Below are 23920 nucleotides of genomic sequence, written 5' to 3' on the forward strand. Positions count from 1 at the left end.
GGTTCAAGGCCATTCCAGGGACCACTCATATGCTCTAAATTTGCATGATTTGAGGCCTATTGTGAGAACTTTGTGCTCATGTATTTCAGAAGGTGGGTTTTCATAAAGTGTTGGCTCAACTTCAAGGGCCTGGGAGAGACATTTTAGGAAACACTATTAATTCTTGTTTCGTGAAAGAATATGACCCAACAAGTAGAATATAGCTACGGTGGGGACAATGTAATTACCAACCAATTCTGTGGAATAAGCAAGTTACACATCTCTTGTCTGATCTAGGATAAGGCAAGCTTTGTAAAGCCGAGTTCCTAAATGCTTTCTAGCATTTCCAGCCCGGTGAGCCCCATATCAACTTCTCTGCTTGCCCTCACCTGTCTGCAACAGCAGATACAGTGGGGTCTCTCAGTGACCTGGACCAGAGGAAATCCACTTCATTTCCATGGAGAAGGCTTTAAGGAATTCAGGTGACTAATAAAAACAACACTTGTGCCTCCTAAGTGGTCATTAATGAATACAGAACCCGCAGGCTGCACTGAGGAGAGGGTGCCCAAAGGGTCCAGAAAGGAAGATGAAAATAAGGCAGCTGCCTCCCTAACACTGCTACCAACAGAAGAGACATGCCGCTGGCTCTGGGTCCACTCCGCCAAAGTCTGTTCCCTTGGCATTCTGGGCAGCCCTCACCTCATTACTCCAGTGTCCAGCCCCAGTAAGGCCTCAATGGGCAATTCTTCCCTGCCCTTGTTGGAACCTGGCTGAGCTTGCCCATCGTGGTCCATGCTCCACCCACATCCACGAGAAGGGACATGCCTTATGTCCCCAACCCATGAGAAAACCATCTTGCACCTAGTGCTTAGGCTGGTACCTCTCCTATGGGACACTTGCTGTGTGTGGTCCCTGACCCCAGAAGAAGGGCCTCACCTGCGTCCTCTAATATATGCACCCTAAGACGGACCCGCCCTGCTCCCCTAACCACACAGGGAAGGCCCCCCTGCGCCCTGCTCCACAGAAGGGGACCCCGTGCCCCGTGCCCCGTGCCCCGTGCCCCTGGCCTGGAGAGAGGGCGGTGCGCACCTCGGCAGGCAGGCGCGTCGTGTGCACGCGCTCCTCTCCCGCAGCCCTTCTGTGCGGCGCGGCGTCAGGCAGAGGCGGGGTGGGGCGCGGTTAAAAGAAGCCGCAGGTGGGAACCGGGGCTCCACCCGCACAGTCCCCGATTCCCATCCCGCTTCGAACCGTAGACACCCGCCCAACCGGAGCTGTCGGCACCGCTGCAAGCCAGGATCAGGATTCTACCGAGCAGGTAAGCGCGAGTGGGGGAATTTCCTCAAGAGAAACCCGGGCAAGTGAAGGAAGTGCCCTGTCCCCTTCCTCGCCATATTTGTCCCTGTGGGGCGCAGGAGTAGCGACTGTCCCCAGGTGGCCCGGTGGCCACAGGCAGACTCTTGGTGGTATGGTGGGTGCCTGCACCTTGGCTGCCCACATCCTTATCTGCCTCTGATCGGCATCCTGGAGCCTTTGCGCGCCCCCCGCGGATAGAACCGTTGTGGGATGGTTGTCATCTGCGCCGTCCCCTCCCCCCGCGCTGCTCCAGAAACTGGGATCGACTGGTTTGACTTCTGCCCGTAGCGTGCCCCTCTGACTTGCACAACAGGTTTTAGAAATACATCAAGTTATGTGAAGTGACCAGAGTCCGGACTGAGTTCCTTTCCCCATTTCCTTTGCTGGTTTGGGGCTGTCTTTGTTCAGAGGTCATCAACCTGTTCCATTTGGATTTGGGGAACAGAACAGCAGAGCGAAAGAATGATGTTTAAGTTCAGTCCAACCCCAAAGACTTGGAGCAATGGATAAGTTTTGAACAGAAATGCCCGTTCAGACTGCATGATTAAGACTCAGGAACTTATGAAACAAAGATGACAGTGGTGTGCACAATAGTAATTAAAAGTAATTGGTGACACACCTGATTAAAAAGTTCAAACACAGGTAGTATTTCCTTGTCGGGTGAAGGAGCCTAGTCCCAGGTGTTGTTAGCCTGGTTTTTGCACACTTGGGCTCCCTTCTCTTCCTGGGGACCGGGCCTCGGGTCTCAGAGAGTGTGGACCTACAGCTGTGGACACTGGAAGGGCTATGGACCTGCAGCCGAGGTAAGGGACACCAAACAAGCCACTTTCGTCAGTTTGTGCTTGCAGCCTTGTTTTCCTTCAAGTAGACTTTATGCTTTCTTTGCCCCAGTTCTAGCAGAATCTAACCAGTGTTCTAGAAGAAAATGTCCTGTCCTGATGCAGATTTTAGCAGTGCAGGATACTGCACAGAACTGCCCCTGTGGAGAGCTTTGTCAGCTCTTTGGATCCAGCAGAGTCTTTGGGGGTTGTTGTCTGATCAGTGCCAAGGAGGGGAGGCAGTGATGGAGAGAGCTGCCTGGGTGCTAGGATGAGAAGGGTTCCCACTCACCTCCCCAGGTCTACTGAGACCCAGAAGGCTGACCATCAACCTGGGTCACTGGTGGCTGTCATTAAAGGTAAGTTCCCATGGCGTGGTGACTTTCTTCCTTAGTTCTTTTTCTCCATTGCACTGCAGGAGAAGGAAGAGACCTGGGCAGGGTCTTTCAACAACCTCAGCAAGGGAAAGAAAATCCTGACTTACATGTCCTCACCATGCATTTCTGATTCTGTCTAAAAATCCCAGAGACTTTGAGCATATTGGGGAAAGTTGTTTTTAACCCATTAGGGAATGATCTTATATTGTCCTAGCTAGGATATCCAGGAGCTGTTGCTTGATCTGGGAGAGTGGAACTGGGCCCCTGGAAGCTCCCCTCCCCCACTTCAGAGTCATTTAATTGTAATTGAGCCTAAATGAAATGTTGAGAGAGGTCAGAGCTTTGCTTGGAAAGGGCAGCTGCTAAGAAGGCCTATAAGAGGGATGTTGAACTTAATGGGAATATTTTTTGTAACTCAAGTGGAATCAGAAATATAATTTTGTAGATTGTCCATTCTTACATTTAAAGACACAGCAAAAGTTTCATTGAGATTGAGTTGATGTTGGCAAGGTATACAAATCCTAAACCCCATGCCATCACCAGTCACTGTTTTGAAATCACAGTTCCTGATAGTTTGCATCATTAAATTTCAAACCTAACTATCAGGTTGTCTGTGGGGTCACCTGGGATTTCCAGAGACTTCTTGATGAAAGAAAGAAAAGCTTTTAACTCTGCAATGGGGGGAGGGGGTGTTGGCTGTACCAAGCTTCTCAAACCCTTTGCCACTCTTTGCATACTTACTGTGTTTGAGGTTTGGGATAGAGTATCATCATCACCATTGTTATCATGACTACAGAGAAATTAGTCTACCCTGGAGAGTGCTTTTGATGAGGACGGGAGGCTACAAAGCATAGGAATCTGACAGGACCCAAATTTACCTTTAATGGGCCTGGTGATCAAGGAAAACAACCCATGAAATTCACCAGTGCACTAACAGAGAACTTGAAAAAATATGGCAAACAATGATTTTTTTTTTTCATCCCACAGGTGACATTCCTACTGCCACCCATAAAGAGAACATCGTTGTAGTGCCATCATCACTGCCCTGCTGACTTCCAGAGGAGCTGGAGGAAGAGCCAGAAGTCCTTACAGAGGGATTTAACCTTGGCTCTTGAGCTGGACACACTGGGAGTCCTTGGGAATAAGACTCAGGTTTGGGTGTTTTGCTTGGACCTGGTTTCCTTGTACCCTCGACTCTACAGACCTCACGTGGGCATTGTAAGGAGTGTGCTTTCCCCTTGGATCTAGTCAATAATCAAGAGATATTTTTTTCCTGAAGTGTACTGTAGCTTGATTTAGAAAAGGAAAGCTCTTTCTGTGTGCTGAGGGGTTTGGTTTGGGTCCTGTCTTCCGTGGAGCTAAAGTGGCAACATGGTTAAGTTTTGGAATTTCCTTTGCTGAGCACAACTCAAGGGGCAAGGCTTTCTCTCCTCTTCCCCCTTCCCCTCCCCCAGCAGCTTCTGACACTGAGAGCTCCTCAGCCCAGATGCTTCCTCTTCAACTCTAATAAAATTGTCCTCAACCTTCAAATACCAAAAGCTTCAAAAGCCAATTATTGTGACATATACCTGTAAATCTCAACCCTCAAGGAGCTGAAACAGGAGGATTATTGTGAGCTTAAGGTCATCCTAGGAGTACAAGGCCAGTCAGAGATGCATAGTAAGAACTGTCTCAAAACAAAATTGTAAAAATGATAATAAACTTTCATCATTGCTGGCTGGGAAAAAAGTAGACCTAGCTTATTTGTGAAAGGGAAGAACAGATGCATTTCAAAATGGTGTCCCAAAAGTGAGGTCACTGCTGTACTTTTAGAGTTAAATATTTAAGACTGGAATTATAATATCAAGAATTAGTATAGAATTGTGCCCTGTAATTAAATACATCACAGAAATAGATGTGATTTGTCTTCTTAAGCCTAAAGACGACCACATTCTTGTAGGGTGACATCTGTGGGGCTAAGCATATCTATTTATTTGTTCCTCATAGGCAAGCCAGGAAGCTGTCAGGTTAAATAAGCTTCTGTGGCATACTAAGAACGAGTTAATAGCTTGATTTTCACTGGAAAGCCTCCTCCCATCAGGTCAGGCCCCTTGAAGCATGGCAGGAAAGTGGATTGTTGCTCACTGCAAGTAGCGAAGGATTGTGGTGGCTGCAGTAACTTGGAAAATTATTTGTGAGTTGGTGACCATTTCTCAGATGGTGGGTACTTCCACTCTTCTCTATGACTGAAGGTCATGAAGGTATGAATTCCTACAAGAAGACAAGGTTCAAGGCCTTCCTAGGCCCTAGTGTCAGTCTGCCCTTCCATTGGCCAGGGTACCTCTGCTCACTGATAAGGCAGGCCAGAAGGGCAAGTCCTTTACTCTTCAGCTGTCCACCACCTCAACCCCTCTTTGGGTGCAGAAGAGTCTCCAGGAAGCAGCCAGACTTTCCCAGGAGCTGAAGTCATGAATATAGAAATGTAGGACTCAGGACCCCTAAACTTCTCCATCACCCTGGACTGACTCCTAATACTTATAAGGTGACCTCCACTTTCTTGCTTTTGGCCCGTGGCAAATGCTATGTAGGACAGATACCCAAGGTTTTATGGAAGACACCCCAGGAATGACATGGTCTAGACAAAGAAAGTGCAAGATCCATCTCACTGATGGAAAAGGCTAACCCAAGTTTACCTCATGTCCTTGGTACTGCCACTTAGGGTCAGGGTGAACTACAGAGGGTGGTAATAACCCTCTTTCTTGTTCATATCCTCTGTTATAAATAAAGGGATCTTTATTGCTTTTCAAGAAAAACCGTTGAAATCAGGTGACTTGCTTTTTGCCCAATTGTCTTGAGTGACCAGTAGGCTAAACAAGCCAATATTTGAGTTTAACTTTGTTTTCCTTGGTGACTTAGACATTTTATGTTGTTGTCATCCTTTAAAGCAGTGGTTCTCAACCCTTATGGGGGTAGATTGGCTCTTTCATGGGGGGGGGTCACCTAAGACCACTGGAAAACACAGATATTTACATTATAATTCATAACAATAGCAAAATTACAGGTATGAAGTAGCAACAAAAAGAATTTATGGTTGGGGGAGGTCAAATTCTTGTCTGAAATATTTGTTTGAGGCAGGATCTTGTAGCCTCAAACTTCCAGTCCTTCTGTGCAGGTTCCCACGTGCTGGGATTCTAGGTATGTACCATCACACACAGCTAAATTTATTTGATAAACCACATCCATGGGACAAGTCGTTGAGCAAAGTGCAGAGTTCTGAGCTAACTGGCTAACAAGAGAACATTTGAAAATGAACAATAACTCATGGGGGAACAGTTGTGGCAAAGTATGTGTGACTACAAGATTTACACACCTCTGCCTCCTCACAGGCCACATATTGACACGCCTCCAGAACATGGCAGCGACAGTTGGAGAAAATTAATATAGTGTCTTCCGGCAAAAACTAAAACTTAATTTTCATAATTCATTTTATTTAAGGTGAAGTTTTTTTGTTTGTTTGTTTACCACACAGATACTTATGGCAGGGAAATGAAAGCTTCTTTGGGGCTTGGAATACATAGTAAATAAGAGAGAACACTTAGTAAATATTCTTACTAGTGGAGCTTGAGATCATGACTTCCCAGCAATCTATTTCTCTGCCTGGTGGGTCTCAGCTCGCCTCTGACAAAAGGCTTCCAGGGCTGAGAACCATAGCTTTCCAAGAGCCTGTTTCAGCTTTTAAGATTCCTAGTTTCTGTTAATGCTAAAGACACAGCCCAGCTTCTAAGTTCCAGGTCAGTACAGGTTTGAATTTTCTTTTGCTATAATTCCCAAGATTGCTGTCAGTCCAGACCCACAGTCCAGACCCACAAATTAGTTTGCCTTGGCCCCTTAGCTGTTTCTCTTGCAAAACAAATTCCTCATTCAAGACCCTACCACCTGCTGTATAGACTACCACAGGTACCCCAGAATGCTAGGCTCTCCCCAGAACCAGGAAGTGAATCTGTCTTCAGGGAGCCTGAACACTCTGTTCTCATGTAGCCTAAGTCATTCTTCTGCAGTAAGACAAGAGACACTAAAGTCCCACTGGAACAATGTTCCTTATACAAAGCACTTAACCACAGAGTGATGATGTGTTATTAAAGAAGCTGTGAGGATGCAACTTTGTTATTGATGTTATGAGATGTCTACAAACACTAGTGCCTACAACACTAAGAAGCTGTCCACGTGGTTTCCATGGTAATTATTACCCAATTGTTACAAAATAGAGAATGCCATTGAGGATCCTTGTTGGAGGTTAAACAGAAAGTGCCTTAAGTCAGGCTCACCCATACAGTTCAGCTGGTAGAGTGCTCACCTGGCACACACAAAGTTCTAGAGTTCCGTCTCCAGCATTATGAATAAATAAATAGGTACTTTTTATTGGTTGCCAATTAAAATTGTACTGTCTGGAGTGAAGCATGGTGGCACATGCCTGTAATTCCAACTCAAGAGGCAAAGGAAAGAGAATCAGGAGTCCCAAGCCAGTTCGAGCTACATGACTTTCTCAAAAAGCAAAACAACAACAAAAGTTAACCACAGCCATATACACCAAGAAGCACCCCCTACTTGCCTTTTCCTTTTCATACTGTGGATGTTTGACTTCTGTTTGTGTGTTTACAGATTTAGGCCTCTCCATTAACCCTCGATGTTCATTGTCTCTATCTCTCTGGGGCTCTGGATTCCCACCCTCACCTCCCCTCATAACAATGGACACAGTTTTTTGAGAAGCTTCATTCCTCCACTTTTGCAAATCCTTGAGGATGGAATTCAACTCCTCTTTTCTATTAAGAAATTAAGATTTAACTCAGTCCAGACAGAATTAAAACCATTGTTTGAGTTTGCTCCCTGTACTGGGAGTGAGCAAGCTCAGTTTCGGTGTGGCTCTAAAAATCCAGCTGTTTGGGTGATAACCTTGTAGTCACAGCATGTGATCAACGTTTGGAACTGTGAACACTCTGGTGTTCTGCCATGGCAAGGAGACAAATTCTTGCAACCAAAACACAGAAATTTCTAGCTATACCCCTATCATGCCTGATTCTATCCCCATGGTGGACACCTGAGCTCCCATCGTCTGGCCCAGCAGGAACAGAAATCAGCACACAAGGGTCAGATGGATGTATCAGCTACTCTGTGAGCCCAAACCTGGTGGCTTTCTGAGAAAAGCATAAACTCTAAAATTAGTCAAATCCAGGACATCCCGGGGACGTGGTGGGCAGTGTGAGGGCCGTGGGTGGACCAGGCATGATTAGATGGTGACCATGGTTAACTTGGAGGGAAGTTGAACAGTGTTCCTCAGCTACTTTCAAGAGAAAGCCTCCCGAGGCCAGCAACAAAAGGACTTGGATGACTCTCATCCCCTCCATGTAGATGAAAACATGCCTGTCATCGTTTCTAAAGATTTTCAGTGTCTGTCATTCATTACCTCCCACACATACATATCCTCAAAAAAAAGAGAGAGAGAGATAAAGAAAAGAAAAGGAACATGCCAATCAATTCTTCTAAGAAGCAACTGTTTGAACTGTTTGAATTATAGTAAGAGTTGCCATAGAACAATGATTCTCAACCCGTGAGTCTTGACCCCTTGGAGTTGGAACAACCCTTTCACAGGGATCACCTAAGACCACCAGAAAATACAGATATTTACATTATGTTTCATAACAGTAGCAAAATTACAGTTATGAAATAATGACAAAATAACTTTATGGTTGAGGGTCAGCACGACATGAGGAACTGCATTAGAGGGTCACAGCATGGGGAAGGTTGAGAACCACTGCCTTAGAGGAAAGAAGTTCCTTTTCCTCTCGAGATGTCAAATCAGTCTTTTAGAAGGGAAGAAAGGCCTGGGCTTCAGTGGCCCCTGGTGCAATGGGACCCGTGTTTTTGAGCAACGGCCAACACATGGCCTGCTTCCATCAGAGAACAAGGAAACAACTTGTGTCAAACCTTGTGATTCTCTTTTGGGGAAGGTAGTTGAAGATATTAGCTTTCCTGAGAACACATGATTGCAGCAGATGGTCTGTTCAAGCTAGAAATAAATATACACTGAATAAGGTCAACTGGCAGCACTGTTTCTTCTTAGTCTGCAAAGTAAACCTGAGTATGTCATTCTAAGGAGTGACTTTGACTGCTATTTTGTGGCTTGGATAAACCACTTAATTACTAAAACCTATGGCAAAAGTTCTGAGTCCCTGAGTAAAACCACAATGATACAATATGTTCATTTGGATAGGGAAGAAAGGAAACTCCGGCACATGTTAGTTTAGCTGTGTTCTTGGATTAATGACAAACAGCAACTAATATACAACCTGTGTTTAATTGAATTTAGATGACTTATATTGCATATGAAAGCACAATTCTTATATAAAAAGTGAAATCAAGTTCCTATTTACTGTGACAGTTGTTTATTAAAACTCTTCATCTAGTGAGGAAGTTGTCAGATTGATGTTGCCTCATAGTAGGAAGAAATGAAGTTTGTACACTATTTGTTATTTGTGGTCAAAAATGAGAGACCATCTATATAATGGGCATTTCTTACCAGAAAAACACATAAAAATAGCAGAGTAGGCTGAGACCGCCTAGATACACATGACCTTGTAATTGCACTACAGTACTGGCCGGTCAATTCAGAGGTGCCTTCCACTAATTGGCGTTGCTCCTATTTGTCTATTTAGGAATAGACCTGCACAATGGATTGGGGGACCCTGCACACTGTCATCGGTGGTGTGAACAAGCACTCCACCAGCATAGGGAAGGTGTGGATCACAGTCATCTTTATTTTCCGAGTCATGATCCTTGTGGTGGCTGCCCAGGAAGTCTGGGGAGATGAGCAGGAGGACTTTGTGTGCAACACTCTGCAGCCAGGGTGCAAGAATGTATGCTATGACCACTTCTTCCCGGTATCCCACATCCGGCTCTGGGCCCTGCAGCTGATCTTCGTGTCCACCCCAGCACTGCTGGTGGCCATGCATGTGGCCTACTACAGACATGAAACTGCCCGTAAGTTTATACGTGGGGAGAAGAGGAATGAGTTTAAAGACCTGGAGGACATCAAACGGCAGAAGGTGCGCATCGAGGGTTCGCTGTGGTGGACATACACCAGCAGCATCTTCTTCCGCATCATCTTTGAGGCTGCCTTCATGTATGTGTTCTACTTCCTGTACAATGGGTACCACCTGCCCTGGGTACTGAAATGCGGCATTGAGCCCTGCCCCAACCTTGTGGACTGCTTTATTTCGAGACCAACCGAGAAAACGGTGTTTACTGTTTTTATGATTTCCGCATCTGTGATTTGCATGCTGCTCAATGTGGCCGAATTGTGTTACCTGCTGCTAAAACTGTGTTTCAGGAGATCCAAAAGAACACAAGCACAGAGAAACCAGACCAACCATGCCCTGAAAGAGAGCAAGCAGAATGAAATAAATGAGCTGATCTCAGACAGTGGTCAAAACGTAATCACAAGTTTCCCGGCTTAAGCATTTCAAGTGTAGATGAGCCCTAACAAAGCCTGTGCTCTGTCTGTAGACAATAGCAATCTGACAACTCCCTCTAGGTCCAGAGTTTATCTGCAAATGACTCACAGCGAATAGATGCCTGAGTTCAGTGTTGGTAGAACACCTGAACTATTCACACACAATGTAAGTCAAAATTGTGGTCCGTCTCTGAAAACAAAATCCTGGTGACAAATGAACCTTGAAGTCACCCTGACAAGTCCTATTCAGACTGTCGGACTTAGTGGGTATTTTCTGAAATACTTTATATGACTTGTTGGTAAAGAGTGATTTATCTAGAAATTAATAGTTTTATCAGTAAGATATTTTTATAGGATTGAATATTTTAGTTCTGACCTTGAACTCATATAAAGTATTTTTTTATGACTGGCCTTCCTTACCTGAAAAAAACACAAAGTCAGCTTTGCAAGTGCACCCCAAGTTTCTAAAGTCTGAACTTGTAAAGGGTCTGGCATGTTGTAATGTTGCACACTATCTGAGGACAGTTTTATGAACTAGTGTGTGCTCTTAAGGTGGGGCGTGTTCATTGGACAATATATGTTGCTGCTTGCTAAATACAGATGGAATTGAAGGAAATGGATTACTTTTTTAGACTGGCCTTCTCCACCTATGGTGAACAGTGCAAACATGAGTATGATTGCCCCAATAAAGCTTGACCCTGTTGCTTAAGCCTGTGTACACTGTGGGTTTCTGTTCCCTCCAGGTCGCCTCCATCATCACTGGAGGTGATGAGTTTTTGCTGGGGCGTTAGGTACCTGGGTTTCAAGAGGCATGCTTGTATCCTCGGGTCCATTGGCACCCTGGCACTTGTAGGACTGTGGGAAATGTCTTCTTGGGAAGTTCAGCCTTATGGTGCTCCTGTTATCCTGACACTTAGGAGTCAGCAAAGGCAAACTAGGTCAGCATTGGCTACATAGTGAGTGAGTGGAGTTTTCTAGAACCTGCTGAGCATTCATAAGAGTTTTCTCCATCATCAGAACATGGAGGATAGCTTTGTGATGGGAGTGGATGTGAGAAAGATCACAGGCAAGGCAGAAAGAGGGCCAGTGAGTCAGGGATGTATCAGCTTGCTTATCACAATCTCCAATGGGGTTCCCAGAAGACCCGCATTCATCCCTTCTAAGGGCATGCTCCCATGACTAAGTGCCTTCTGATAGGCTCCTCTCACAGGCTCTGCCACTGCAACATCACCCACTAGCTACAGATGTGCAACACTCTCAATCCACACCCAGCCTATAGCAGCCCCAGACAAAGCTGACCTTGAAGGATTGGTCCACAATGACTGAGCACACTGTACATCACACCCAGGGATGGGGAAATGTCTTTCTCCCAGGGATTTCCAGATTGGACACACAGGCCTCACAGTGGGTGTAGGTGAATCAGGGCAGACTGGTCACTCTGGAGAATAATGAAATGTGAAGAAACCTCTCCAGTAAGGACTCATTAGCATGCTGCTCAGTGCTTCACCATCCCAAATGACTAATGACATTAACTGGAGGACACCTAGTCAATGATGAACAAACATAGGCGGGCTTGACACCACACTCCAATTCCTAAAAGACCTGTTTTGGAGCCTCTTTCTAGAAGAACAAAGGAATAATTCTTGGATTCCACCTGGGGTAAACTATAAACAAGTTAGTGCCAATATAAAAAAGCAAGAACCAACCTTTTAAAACAGCACCACAAATTCCATCATTGTGAATAGGATATAGTCAGCCTGTGCAAGTTCTGATTCTCCTCTGTTGTTTTTTCCTTTGAATGGAGGGGTGGCGGTGCTTTCACAGACATGGCAGCCTTGGGCACAGTCCCCGTCTGCATGGAAGAAGGGTTTCCCACCTTGCTCTTGAGACCACCTTTCTCCCACAGGACAGACTGCCCCTCCTCCCTTCCCTCCCTCCTCCCCCTCTCTCCAGCTCTTAGGTATAATTGATATACAAAGATATGCATATATTTAATGTGTCTATTTTGATGAGCTTTGAACTCTGTAAATACCTGGAATTCCATCACCAATTCAAGGTAATATGAGATCTACTCTTCCAAAGGGTTCCTAGTGTCCCTTTATTTTTGTGCAAAAGGAATGAAGAAAGGACGGAAGGAAGGAAGGAAGGAAGGAAGGAAGGAAGGAAGGAAGGAAGGAAGGAAGGAAAAAACCCAAAAACAAAAATTGTTTAAAAATTAACATGAGATCCACTCTCTGCACAAATGTAGAAGGACACACATCTTGTTTTATTTTGTTTTGGTGGGGTTTTTTTGGGGGGAAGATTGTTTTTTGTTTGTTTTGTTGAGACAAGGTATCTTTGTTTAGTCCTGGCTGTCCTGAAACTCACACTACAGACCAGGCTGGCCTCGAGCTCAAAGATCCACCTGCCTCTGCCTCCCAAGTGATGAAATTAAAGGCATGTTTCACCATCTCCTGGCTACAATATCACCTTATTAACTATAGGCATATATATGCCATAAATCTCTAGTAGAACTTAAATGTCTATGATCACTGAAACTTCATACCCATTAAACTATAGTTTCCTCAAGCCTTACCCCAGCCTTGGAACCACCCTTGTATTCATTACTCCTGTAAGACTATTTTAGCCACCTCATAAAAACGGAATTATATGGTATATGTTCTTCTGTTTCACTGAGCATAATGTTCTTCAGTTTGTTTATGTTGTAGCATACGATAGGGTTGCTTCCCTTTTAAGGTTCAATAATACTGTATTACATATAAACACTATATTTTTCTAATATGTATAACCCATATTTTTCTTCATTGGATGTGTCAAAGCTATGACAAGACATCATCTGACATCTCTCAGGATGTCTGTGTCAACATAGCAAATAAAAATCACAGGTGCTGGAGAGGATGTGGGGAGCCTGGAACTTCTGCATTGCTGGGGGATGGGAAGCGGTACAGATGCCATGGGAAGCAGTGTGAGGCTCCCACTAAATACTAAAAACAGGTCCAGCAGCTATACTGCAATGTACACTTCTGAGTACACACCTGGCAGAATAACAGAGTGTCAAAGATACATTTGTACATTTGTGTGCATAGAGCACCATCTCCACGAACCCAGAGGTGGAAACGGCCCGGCCCTCCTTGCTAGATAACACCTTCCACTCTACTCCTAGAGTCCCTAGAGTCCCTTCCCACCTTGATGCCACTGTTCTAAGAGCAGTGACCCACACCTATTTCTCAGCATTGCATCTGGGCCCACACTCCACTGAATTGACATCACTATCAGCACAGAAGACCTGAACGCCAACCCTAAGGGCTTTTCAGCTAGTCTGCTACAACAGTTAAGTCTTTTCCTGTTTTTGGCATGCTGACCCTCCTGCAACTGTGCCTCTCTCCTCTAACTTTTCTTCCTATCTCCTCCTTCAGGCCAAGTGACTGCTCAGAGCCTCCCTTTCCTCTTCCATGATGTATCACCTACCTGCATCTGGTATTTGCCCTACAGGGTAAAAAGTTCAATAGCTTGCCCAGAGACACAACAGAAGGAAGATTCACACCAGGTCTGTCTGCAAAGTCTGGAGCTTTTCCTTTGCGTAGTTTTTTATGGTGCTGTGGATTGTATGGACCATCGCACACATGAGCTACTTCACTCATTTCTCTGCTGAGGGTTTCTATGTCTTCATGTGTTTCCAACATGTTCATAATTACTCATGGGAGCATTTTTATGATAGTTGATTGAATTTTTTTGGTGAGTATGTGGGGTGTGTGTGTGTGTGTGTGTGTGTGTGCATGCATATATGCTGTACATGTGTGGCTGTCAGAAGCTGATGTCAGTTATCTTCCCCAGTTCCCCTCCACCTTAACTTTTAGACAGAGTCTCACTGAACCTGGAGTTCACTGACTCTTCTAGGCTGGCTACTCAGCAAGCACCAACCACGTTCTTGTCTCAGCCTCCCCAGCCCTGGGATTACAAACACATGTCACCATGCCTGACTTTTTTACATGAATGCTAGGGATTGAATGTAGGCCATATTGATTTTTTTTTTCATTCATGTTGAAAACTTCTTGGTTCTTGGTATGACAAGAGAGTCCCAAAGGCATCTGGGGAACATGCGGATTCCCCTAAAATTTGTTATTTGAGTCAGTGTTCTCTGAGACCACTCTGGGTGGCAGGGCAGGTGGCTCCTGACTGTCAGTTGGAGGGAAAGTATAGAGTTGGTACTTAGCCTCCACTGATGCCTAAGGTGGGCGGGGACTCCTTATTGCTGCTGAGATGGAGCTAGAGTTCCAGCTCCTACTGTAGTCTCCACCAACAGCATGGTGGAAATCCCAACTCCCACCAAGCCTCCGAGGGCACAACACAGGCAGTTAGGAAAGATAACCCACAGTTCAGACTGACGTGGGAACATGGAGCAGAGAGGCTTGGGTTTCAGTTGGGATGAAAGTCCAGCTTCCCTGATGGAAAGAGCACACCACTACAGTCTCACCCAGATCCTCTGGCCTTAGCTGACTCTGCTAGGAGCTTTTCTGGAGTAATTGGTCCAGGCAGTATACTGCTGTATTTCACTCAGAGTCTCTTTCCCTGGTCCTTTCACTAGAAACAGAAGGCTTTTCTGGGATTATTTCTAATTAGTTCATTAGGAGTTCATGGGTTTTTAGTGTTTCTGTCTGCACCCATGGGTGTTTTGATCACTGGCTTTCCTGCCTCTCTACCCTCAACCCAATCTTCTCTGAGGATCACCCATTCATGTCTCCACAGCCACTGTTCCCCAGCTTCTGGTATCTGCTGCCTCTAGAAGCCACTTACTCTTGCCTCTGGGCATTACAAAAACTCTCTCTGTCCCTGGAATGTCCCCTTCTCAGCCTGTCCTCTGGACCAGTTCAAAGTCTGCACTGTGGACATTTTCTCTCTGCAATAAACAAGCCCACTCCCTCCCCCACCCCCTACTCCTAGGCTATGTGTGCATTCTGGGGCTCTCCCTGCTACTTCAGGGACCTCTTCTTTGGTCCCCAAACATGCTCCCTACATAATGAGCATCCGTAAACACGTGTTGGATTGACCAGTGCCTGGAATACCAACACTTTCCCTCATTAGCTTCCTTACCATAGACTCCAAGGCCAGTAAACAACTTCCCTCTGCCAGCGCTGCAGTCGCCATGGTTTCTCCCACCCTCCAGGAGAACTAGGTGAGTGCTGATTGACAATCAAAGCAGGGCTGGCCAAGGCCTTTTCAGGCTTTCTTAATAAGAAGGGGAAAAAAGTTCGTGTTGTAAAAGAATGCCTTGAAACCATTCAGAGGGCAGAGCGGGGGGGGGGGGGGGGGACTGGGGCTTGACAGCCAAGAATCTCTTTAAAGATAATACTGCAGGAGCAGACTCCATCATTCATCATCTTCAGAAACAAGAAGGTGCTTGTCAGCTAAACTATGTCTATATTATGATTTATTAGACAGGCAATAAAACAACCTTGCTAGATTTTCCTAATACTTTTGTACATTTATCAACTCGGGGATTACTTGGTGTTTTGATTCTTGGAGAGCACTAACTATGCTGTAAGGAATTGTTTAACTATTTGAAGTATTACTTGTGGGTACCACTGAGAGGATAGTCTCCTAATCAAAATTATTTTTATAATTTTTATTTCTTATTTTATTGACATATTTACTTATTCTTCTCTTCTTGACACCACAGGTTCTTTGCATATATATTGTGGCTTCTTGTTTTGAGTTTTTTACGGGGTTCCTGAGTGTGCGGATGAGTGGGTTTCTGCATCTATATCTATTCCTTATGTCTTTACTTGGGTTCTTTTCCTTCTGCTTGTTTTGTCCTATTCTGATGTGTTAGCTTTTGTTTTATCTTATTTTATTTTATTTTGTTATCCCTTAGGAGCCTCTTTGTTTTCTAATGAGAAACATAAAGGGGGCGGATCCAGATGAAAGGGGAGGTGGGGAGGAATTGCGAGGAGTAGAGTTAAGGGAAACCATAACCAGGATATGTCATACGAGAAAAAACTATTTTCAATAAAGAAAAAGACTAAAAAGTAATACAGCTGGAGACAGTCTCTTCTGATTGGTCATCAGTGTCCACTGGACAGTCCATGCTCAGAAAGGGGGAAGCCACGCATGTGGCTCATGCCTGTAATTCCAGCCCTTGGGAGGCTGAGGTATCGGTATCAGGATTGACCTACATAGTGAGTTCCAGAATAAGTTGGGTGAGAAAAGAGGGGAAGAGAAATCCAGAGGGAGTGAGTATTGCTTCTGGAGCCCCTGAATAGTCACAGGAGAGGGATGTTCCATGTTGCTGAGGTCCTTTGTCCCAGACAGTCCTACCGCCCTTGACCCCAAAATAAACACACAGATGCTATATTAGTTTTGAAATTGTTGGCCTGTGTCTAGGGTTTCTTATTGGCTAGCTGTCTTAATTACTAAGCCATTTCTATTCATCTAAGTATTTCCACGTGGTCTTATCTTACTGGAGAAGGGTCTGCACCTGCTACTCTTTTACAGTCTACATGGTGACTGTTTCTGGCCTACCTTTCCCAGAATTCTTCCCTTCTCCTAGCCCATCCTGTCTCCCTGCCTCTGTTGGCCACAGTGTTTTATTCATCAACCAAAAAGAGAAAAATATATATGAAAGAACAACCCCCATCATCTCCTCTTTTACGTCTAAATAAAAAAAAAGGTTTCAACTTTAACATAGTAAAATTGTAGATAGCAACACAGTTATCAAGTAAGAATTATAGTTACAATCTTTAGTCCATTAATATTTAGCAAGATTTAAAGAAAATATTCTATGACCTATCATATCTTTGTGAGTCTAAAGTCTTATATGTAACTTATCTTTTATCATAACTAATGAAACCATAACCATAGCTATCTGTCTTCAACTCCATCAAAGACCACAGAAGGATCAGCAGGATAATATGCAAACTCTAAAGTTGTCAGAGACAGTTCCACACCAGTCAAGAAATGGCATTTGAGCTGGGTGAATGGTGTACATGTCTGTAATACCAGCACTGGCTGAATGATAGTGGGTTCAAGGCCAGCCTGGCCTACAGAGTAAAATCATATCTCAAAAGCATTAGTATTTGAGCCAGCCCAAATACCAGAGATAATCTTTGCTAAAAATATGTCAAAACTTCTCACCCATGTACCAGGGAGTTATGATTTTACATGGATCTTAGGGGTCCTCCAAGGTAGCTCTGTCAAAATTGTGCTGACTTGGTCTGGGAACACTAATAGAATACCATAGACTTCAAGGCTCAAAAACAATGGAGATTTATTTCTCACTGTTTGGAGACCTAGATGGTTCATGATAAGGCACCCACAGGTTTCCACTGGTCACTGGTGAGGAACCGGTGATTTGTGCCTCTGTTCTCACATGACGGATGGGATGGGCTCTCTATGCCCATCCTCCTAATTTATTTTCATCTCACCACCTCCTGAAACCTTCACATTGTTAGGATGTCATCATGTGACTAAGGTGGGGATCACAGTCACTGAGTCCAATCTCCAGATCATAAGAGTCACATGGGCACAGACACAGGCCAGAGGTTCCCAGAACTACTGATCAGTATTTCTAATCTCATAGCCCAGAAATGTTCAGACTCCTTGGAGCAACCCTCATGCTGGTGTTAAACAGACCCCGACACCTGCAATTTCCTGCAAGTTCTATGAAATAGCTGTTCTCATATCCCCCATGGAGGGATAACTGCCTTAATCTAGAGACAGGAGAGAAGCCCTAGTCCCTACTTCACAGGACCTGTCAGATCTACATGACCCCAACTGGATGGCATTGCCCTACATATGGAATTGGGGTGGGGGGATGGGAGGAGAGGGTGTTTAGAGTGCATGTGAGAGGGCAGAGAGGGTAAAAGGGAGGGAAGGAGAAAGGGAGGGTTGGAGGTGAGGGAGGAGGGAGGGAGGGGGAACTGGGATCAACATGTAAAACAATAAATTAAATTAAAAAAAATGCTTTTACTCCAAAATTTAAGTTGAAGGACAAGTTACTGGGGAAAAGGATTTCTATTTTTATTTCCACAGAAAATGAAAAGATGTGGATTCCTTCCAGACTAATGTGGTTTGATCACGCCAGACCGCCTGAAACAGAGTACAAGCTAATCCTACATTCAAAACAGCTGGACAAAACAGCCCTACAGACTACAGCCAGGATATCTGAATCTTCTTCGAATCCCCCCAAGACAGTGCCCCTTACCAGCAGGAAGTAGTTTGGAAAGAACGACGCCCAAATTCCCAAATATTGTGTATAAATGTTTGTTTTCATTTAATTGGACTTTGTTATATAAAATTAAATAAAATAAAAAAATAAATTAAAAAAAAACAGTAAAAAAAAGAAATAGCTGTTCTCTAAAATGTCCACTCTGGAAGTGTGGCTTGTTCAGCCACAGGGTAATAAAAACAACTGTTAAAACACCGTAAAGTGATTCAGATCTTTATAGCCCAATGGACTCAAAACATTAGTCTGATCTTTCACAGCTTGTCCCTTTTAGGGAGGGGGCTAGGGGTGGCCCTGGGCCACCAAGAATGTCACTCAACTTACAGGATCAGTAAGTCATTGTTTCAAACTTCCTGCGCCTGACTATCACTGTCTTCCAGGGCAAGGCTGCAAAAAGCTGCAGGTTGCTGAGCTCCCCTGGGTCTCCTTCTTCTTCAGCCGTTTGTCTTACTCTGTTCTGTGTCCTCTGCTGCCCTGGCCCTCGTGGCCTCCCTGCCAGCAGCCTGCTTTGTTTTTAGGACTATCTTCTTTCTCTTTCTTTCAGAGTGTTCTCCCTTATCTCCTCTGGTACCATGAAAGGTCAGAAGCCAAACTCATCACCAGGCAGAATCCAGTGTCCCCATTTGCTCCATGTCTTGACCAGAAATTAGTCCAGCCCCACCATGATTATCTGAAAGAAGGCTCTCATGCCAGTCCGTCTCGGCTCCCAGGATGGAGGCGGGGGAGCTCTGGCCTAGCAGTGCCTCCTTCTAACCGTGGTCCTCATGTCCTGTCTGTTTCCCCCACCCCCATACCAAGGGCTCTTTCCCTCAAGTGTCCACCATGATTGCTGCTCCAGGTATTATCCATCTCACATGGAAGATGTGTACAACCTCAGCTCCTGAAGAGCCGATACAGATGGCCAAGCTGTTGACAAGGAGAAGGACCCGAGACTCTGACAAGCGAAGGGATGTGGAAAACGGTATCCAAGGTGCTGTTACATTTTGCTGGCAATCTCAGTGTACTGGCCTGGGGAGGAAGGCAAGCAAACACTGATAGCAACCTGCTGGGTGGCTCAGAGAAGGCCCAAGGACACTTTCTTTCCCAGTATAAGTGCTTGCCACTATTCTCCTGATCAGTTATCAAAAGTCCATTCTTATTCCGTTCCTACACTGTCAGCACAGATCCCTTTTGAGTCTATGATCTCAATTTAAACACGTTTATCTTTACTTCCTGTCTATACTAACACTGAGTTTAACTTGCTCTTTGTGTGAAACTTCTTAAGATAGAAATGCAGGCCATTACCTTTCTTCTTTTGTAGCTACATACATATAAGGCAACATTTTCTTTCACTGCATCAAAGTGCATCCCCAAATTTTTTTTATTTGATTTTACTTTTATCCATCTTAAATATTAATCTCAGCTACTCTGTAGAGTGAGGTAAAGGATTCTAACATCAAGGCCAGTCTGGCAACACTGTGAGAACTTGACTTAAAGCAAAATAAGATAAAATTAAATACTTTAAATTTCTCTTAAATTATTTCTTTTATTCACGTGTTGTTGTCCCATCCCCAAACACTTGGTAACTTCTATACACATAATGATCTAATTTGGTTCTATAAACATCTGTATGGTTTCCCTTCTTTATAATCCATTGAGACTTGTTTTATGATTGAGAACTTTGGGGGAGAACAGATGGAGTTTGTGGGAGACAGTTATGCATAGATAAGTTTATAAAAGTGGGACCTATAACATTCCACAAATATAAATAAAATATAAATGTTTGTTAATAGGGTTTAGATTATCTATGTTCTTAATAATTTTGTGAATATTTTCCATGAATTCTGTTAGTCTATGAATACAGATTTTTGTCATTTTTCCTTTGGTACTTGCAGTTTTGCTCCTTATGATTTACAACTCTGCTATAAATTCACAGGCAGGACTGTTGTCTCCCAGATGAAATGACCTTTTGCCCTTTTGCAGTGCCTTTCAATTCTGTTCATCTTACCTGGAGCTGTTTTAAGAATATAGCATTCCAGCTTCCCTTTGAGTTGACATTATTGTTTTCCACCCTTTTAATTTCCATGTATCTATGGATCTACTTCTATTGACTATTGTTTCCTCTTGATTGTGAGTTTCATTCTCCAGCTTCTTTACACACCTTACAATCTTTCATCAAACGGTGGATATTTGTATAGAAAATATCTCCAGGGTGTCTTGCTTTTGTTTCTGGTGAACAGAAGTCCTTTTCATTCTGCTAGATACTAGAATGAGACCCTGACCAGTCAGCTTTCAAGATGAAGGTTGAGTTGAGGCTAAGTCAAAGTGACAATGTGAATTTATAACTGAAGCTTGATGCAAACAAGGACCCTTGGGCTCCGAGCCTAAGCTCAATATCCCCTCCTACACACTCGCTAGGGGTGTTTTTCTCTTTCATCTCATTAGTGTTTGAACTAGAAAGCCATCAAGACAAACTAAGTATTGCTTGAGGCTTATCTTGCAGTCAGCTCTAACATGGTTCTGAAATTCAAGCATATTGAAGTTGTCTAATTCTGTTTTCCAGTGTGATAATAAAACCAAAAGAAGTCATCATTGCGTTTGGGTCAGTTTTCTGTCACTGTGACAAAACACCTGAGATGAACAGCTCAAAGGGAGAAAGATATTTTTGGGCTCACGGTGCCAGAAAAGTTATTTTTGATGGTTTTGTAAGTTTTTATCAGCATACATAAGATATATATGTGTGTATATATATATGTATATATATATATATCAATGTGATTAAGTATGATTTTCATATTTGAACACTGTATATTTTGATAACATTTACACACCTTACCTTCGTGCTTCTGTCTCATGCCCACTGGCCCTCCTCTTCTTAGCTAGTCTTCCTTCTGCTTTCAGGGTTTTTAGTGGTTTTGTTTTGGAGAGGGTTGTTGCTGTTGTGATTGTTTTTGTTGTCATTGTTTTTGTTTGCATGTGTGAACAAACGAATTTCGTTAGAGTTACTTACAGGAATATGGTTATAAGGGTTAGTCACAGGAACAAAGGAAACTTACCAGTAGCTACTCCACTAAAGAAAATGTCTCTCCTCTCCACCAACCATTAACTGACCTGGGTCCTCAGGAAAGGGAGAGGAGTTTGGGAGGTTTTAATCCATTGGCTGCAATGCAAAAAGAGCATCACGGTGGTGAGCACTAAAATAGCTCAGTTCTTGGTACCAGGAAGCAGACAGAGATGGGAGGGAGAGCAATGAGACTGTCTAGCCAATGAGCTCCAAGGATCCCTCTCCGCTCACTCATGCCCTGGAATTATAGATGTCCACTGCCACCACCAGTGTTCATAGGTGCTGTGGATCCCAAATTAAGGCCTCATACTCTCATGGCCACTCTGCCAACCGAGCCATCAACCCTGCCCAAGTCATAGATTCTTAACTTTGTTCCTACTTCTGTTGAAAGGAATCAAAAGTACTTTTTTTTTTTTTTTTTTTTTGCTAGACTGGTAACACATGTTTATTATCCCAGGATTTGGGAAGCAGAAGCTGAGGTGGGAGGCACTGTAAGTACAGAATCAGCCTGGTCTACATGGTGAGTTCCAGGCAGTCTGGGATATCATATCTTCTAGGAAAAGCAAAAAATCAAAGAAGGAAGAAACTTCCTTCATAGGTTCCTGTAGCGAGGTAAGCATGAAGCATTTGCACACGTAGGAATGCCCAATTATGTATAAATGATTAGCACACTAATCTGTATCAGTTTACACCCAGAGATTCCTTCCTCTGTGTGTGTGTGTGTGTTTCTGTGTGTCACTACTACATGTTACATCTACAATTATTTCCTTTGATAAATCATAAGTGCAAAATCTTTCAAAAGCCTAGCAGAGAACAATCGTGGTGGTGCACACCTTTAATCCCAGCACTCAGGAGGCAAAAGTAAGAGAATTTCTGTGGGTTCCAGGCCAGGCTGGTCTATATAGAGAGTTCTTGAACATCAGGGCTACATAGAGAGAGCCTGTTTGAAAACACAAAATCAAAGTCAAAATCCAAGCAGCCCAGTAGCCTGCATGAACATCATGGAATGGTCAGAAAAAGTGACTGTTCCCATCTAATGGCAGTGCAAAGACTCTGCCCACTTCTCAGCACCATCTTCATGTATGTAAGCTACATACATGCAGGAGCCCCACATCACCTCCACCAGCAGCTGGATTCTCTACATTTCTCACCAATGCATCCGTTTCAAATCCAGAAAAGCTTCAACATTTGCTATCTCTTCCTATAGCCCAATTACCCACCGAAACTTTCACATTGAAAGTCTCCAGGGCCGGACTGGGGAGATGATCCTGTGGGTAAAGTGCTTTCTGTGGAAGCATGAGCACCAGACTCTGAATCCCCAGAACCTATGAAATCACAGTGCTCCCACAGCAAGCACGAAGTATGGACAGGAGGATTGCTGGAGACCTGCCTCAAATAAGGCAGAAGGCAAGGACTGAAACCTGAGGCTGTTTCCCTGACCTCCACACACAGCTGTGCCACACACACAAACATGAATGTACATTTACACATTTACACACATCATTCATATGCACATTTCCATGTAGCTCTTTTTTAATTTTTTTATTAATTTACCTCTTACATTCCAATCCCAGTTTCCCCTCCCCCCTCTCTTCCCTCTCCTCTCTCTCCTCCCACTCCATCCCCTACCTCCTATCTGCTCATCAGAGAGGGTAAGGCCTCCTCTAGGAAGTCTAATAAGTCTGCCCATCATCTCACTGAGGTATGACCAAGGCACCTCTCCACCCACTACACGCCTGCGTCTAGGCTGAGCAAAGTATCTCTCCATATAGAATGGGCTCTGCTAAGTCAGTTTGTGCATAGTGTTAGATCTTGGGCCCACTGCCAGTGGCCTCATATATTGTCCCAGTTGCACCATTGTTACCTATATTAAGGGAGTCTAGTTTGGTCTTACACAGGTTCTTCATTTGTCAAACATGAGTCAGTGATCTCTCACTAGCTCAAGACCCTGCAATACCTTCTGTAGGGCATATACCAAAAGGAGGTACATTCACACCACAAGGACATTTGCTGAACTATGTTCATAGCAACATTATTTGTAATATCCCAATCTTGGAAACAACCTAGATGCCCCTCAATTGAAGAATGAATAAAGAAAATGTGATATATTTACACAATGGAGTACTACTCGGTGGTAAGAAAAAATGACATCTTAAAACTCGCAGACAAATGGACAGAACTAGAAAAAAAACAAAAACAAACAAAACAAAACAAAACAAAAATCTTAAGTGAGGAAACCCAAACCAGAAAGACAAATATAGTATGTACTCTCTCATAAGTAGATACCAGAAATAAAGCAAAATATAACCAGCCTACAATCCACAGCCCCAGAGAAGTTAGAGACCTCTTCCAGAAATAGATGGAAGAAGATGCAGAAATCCACAACTAACCATTGGACCAAGCCCCTGGAGTACAATCAATGTGAGGGAGGAGGGATAATATGAGCAAAGGAGTCAAGACCATGATGGGGAAATCCACAGAATCAGCTGACCCATGTATTCTCTACATACATAAATCCACTAAAATGATGGGTGGTGACAGTGCTATTTATCAAAAGTGCTACTTATACTCCTTTCAAGGCAAACTTTTATTTATTTAGTAAAAGACCTAAAGACTGGGTGTGGTGTGGTGGCACACACCTTT

The 23920-nt window shown here is 43.9% G+C and overlaps 1 protein-coding gene across 1 annotated transcript; it reads left to right on the forward strand.

Moving 5' to 3' along the window:
• Window positions 1-1990: 1990 nt before the first annotated feature.
• Window positions 1991-10022, forward strand: Gjb6 (gap junction protein beta 6). The gene is made up of 3 exons (XM_051195619.1): window positions 1991-2135; window positions 3515-3679; window positions 9217-10022. Exon 3 carries the CDS (start codon window positions 9232-9234, stop codon window positions 10015-10017), a length of 786 nt encoding a protein of 261 aa, XP_051051576.1. The 5' UTR covers window positions 1991-2135; window positions 3515-3679; window positions 9217-9231; the 3' UTR covers window positions 10018-10022.
• The last annotated feature ends 13898 nt before the right edge of the window (window positions 10023-23920 follow it).

Source organism: Phodopus roborovskii, unplaced genomic scaffold (assembly GCF_943737965.1).
Source record: "Phodopus roborovskii unplaced genomic scaffold, PHOROB, whole genome shotgun sequence".
Classification (NCBI taxonomy): Eukaryota; Metazoa; Chordata; class Mammalia; order Rodentia; family Cricetidae; genus Phodopus; species Phodopus roborovskii.

Excerpts from the sequence above, each read along its gene's own strand:
- Gjb6 (XM_051195619.1), top strand. The coding sequence starts at position 9,232 with ATGGATTGGGGGACCCTGCACACTGTCATCGGTGGTGTGAACAAGCAC.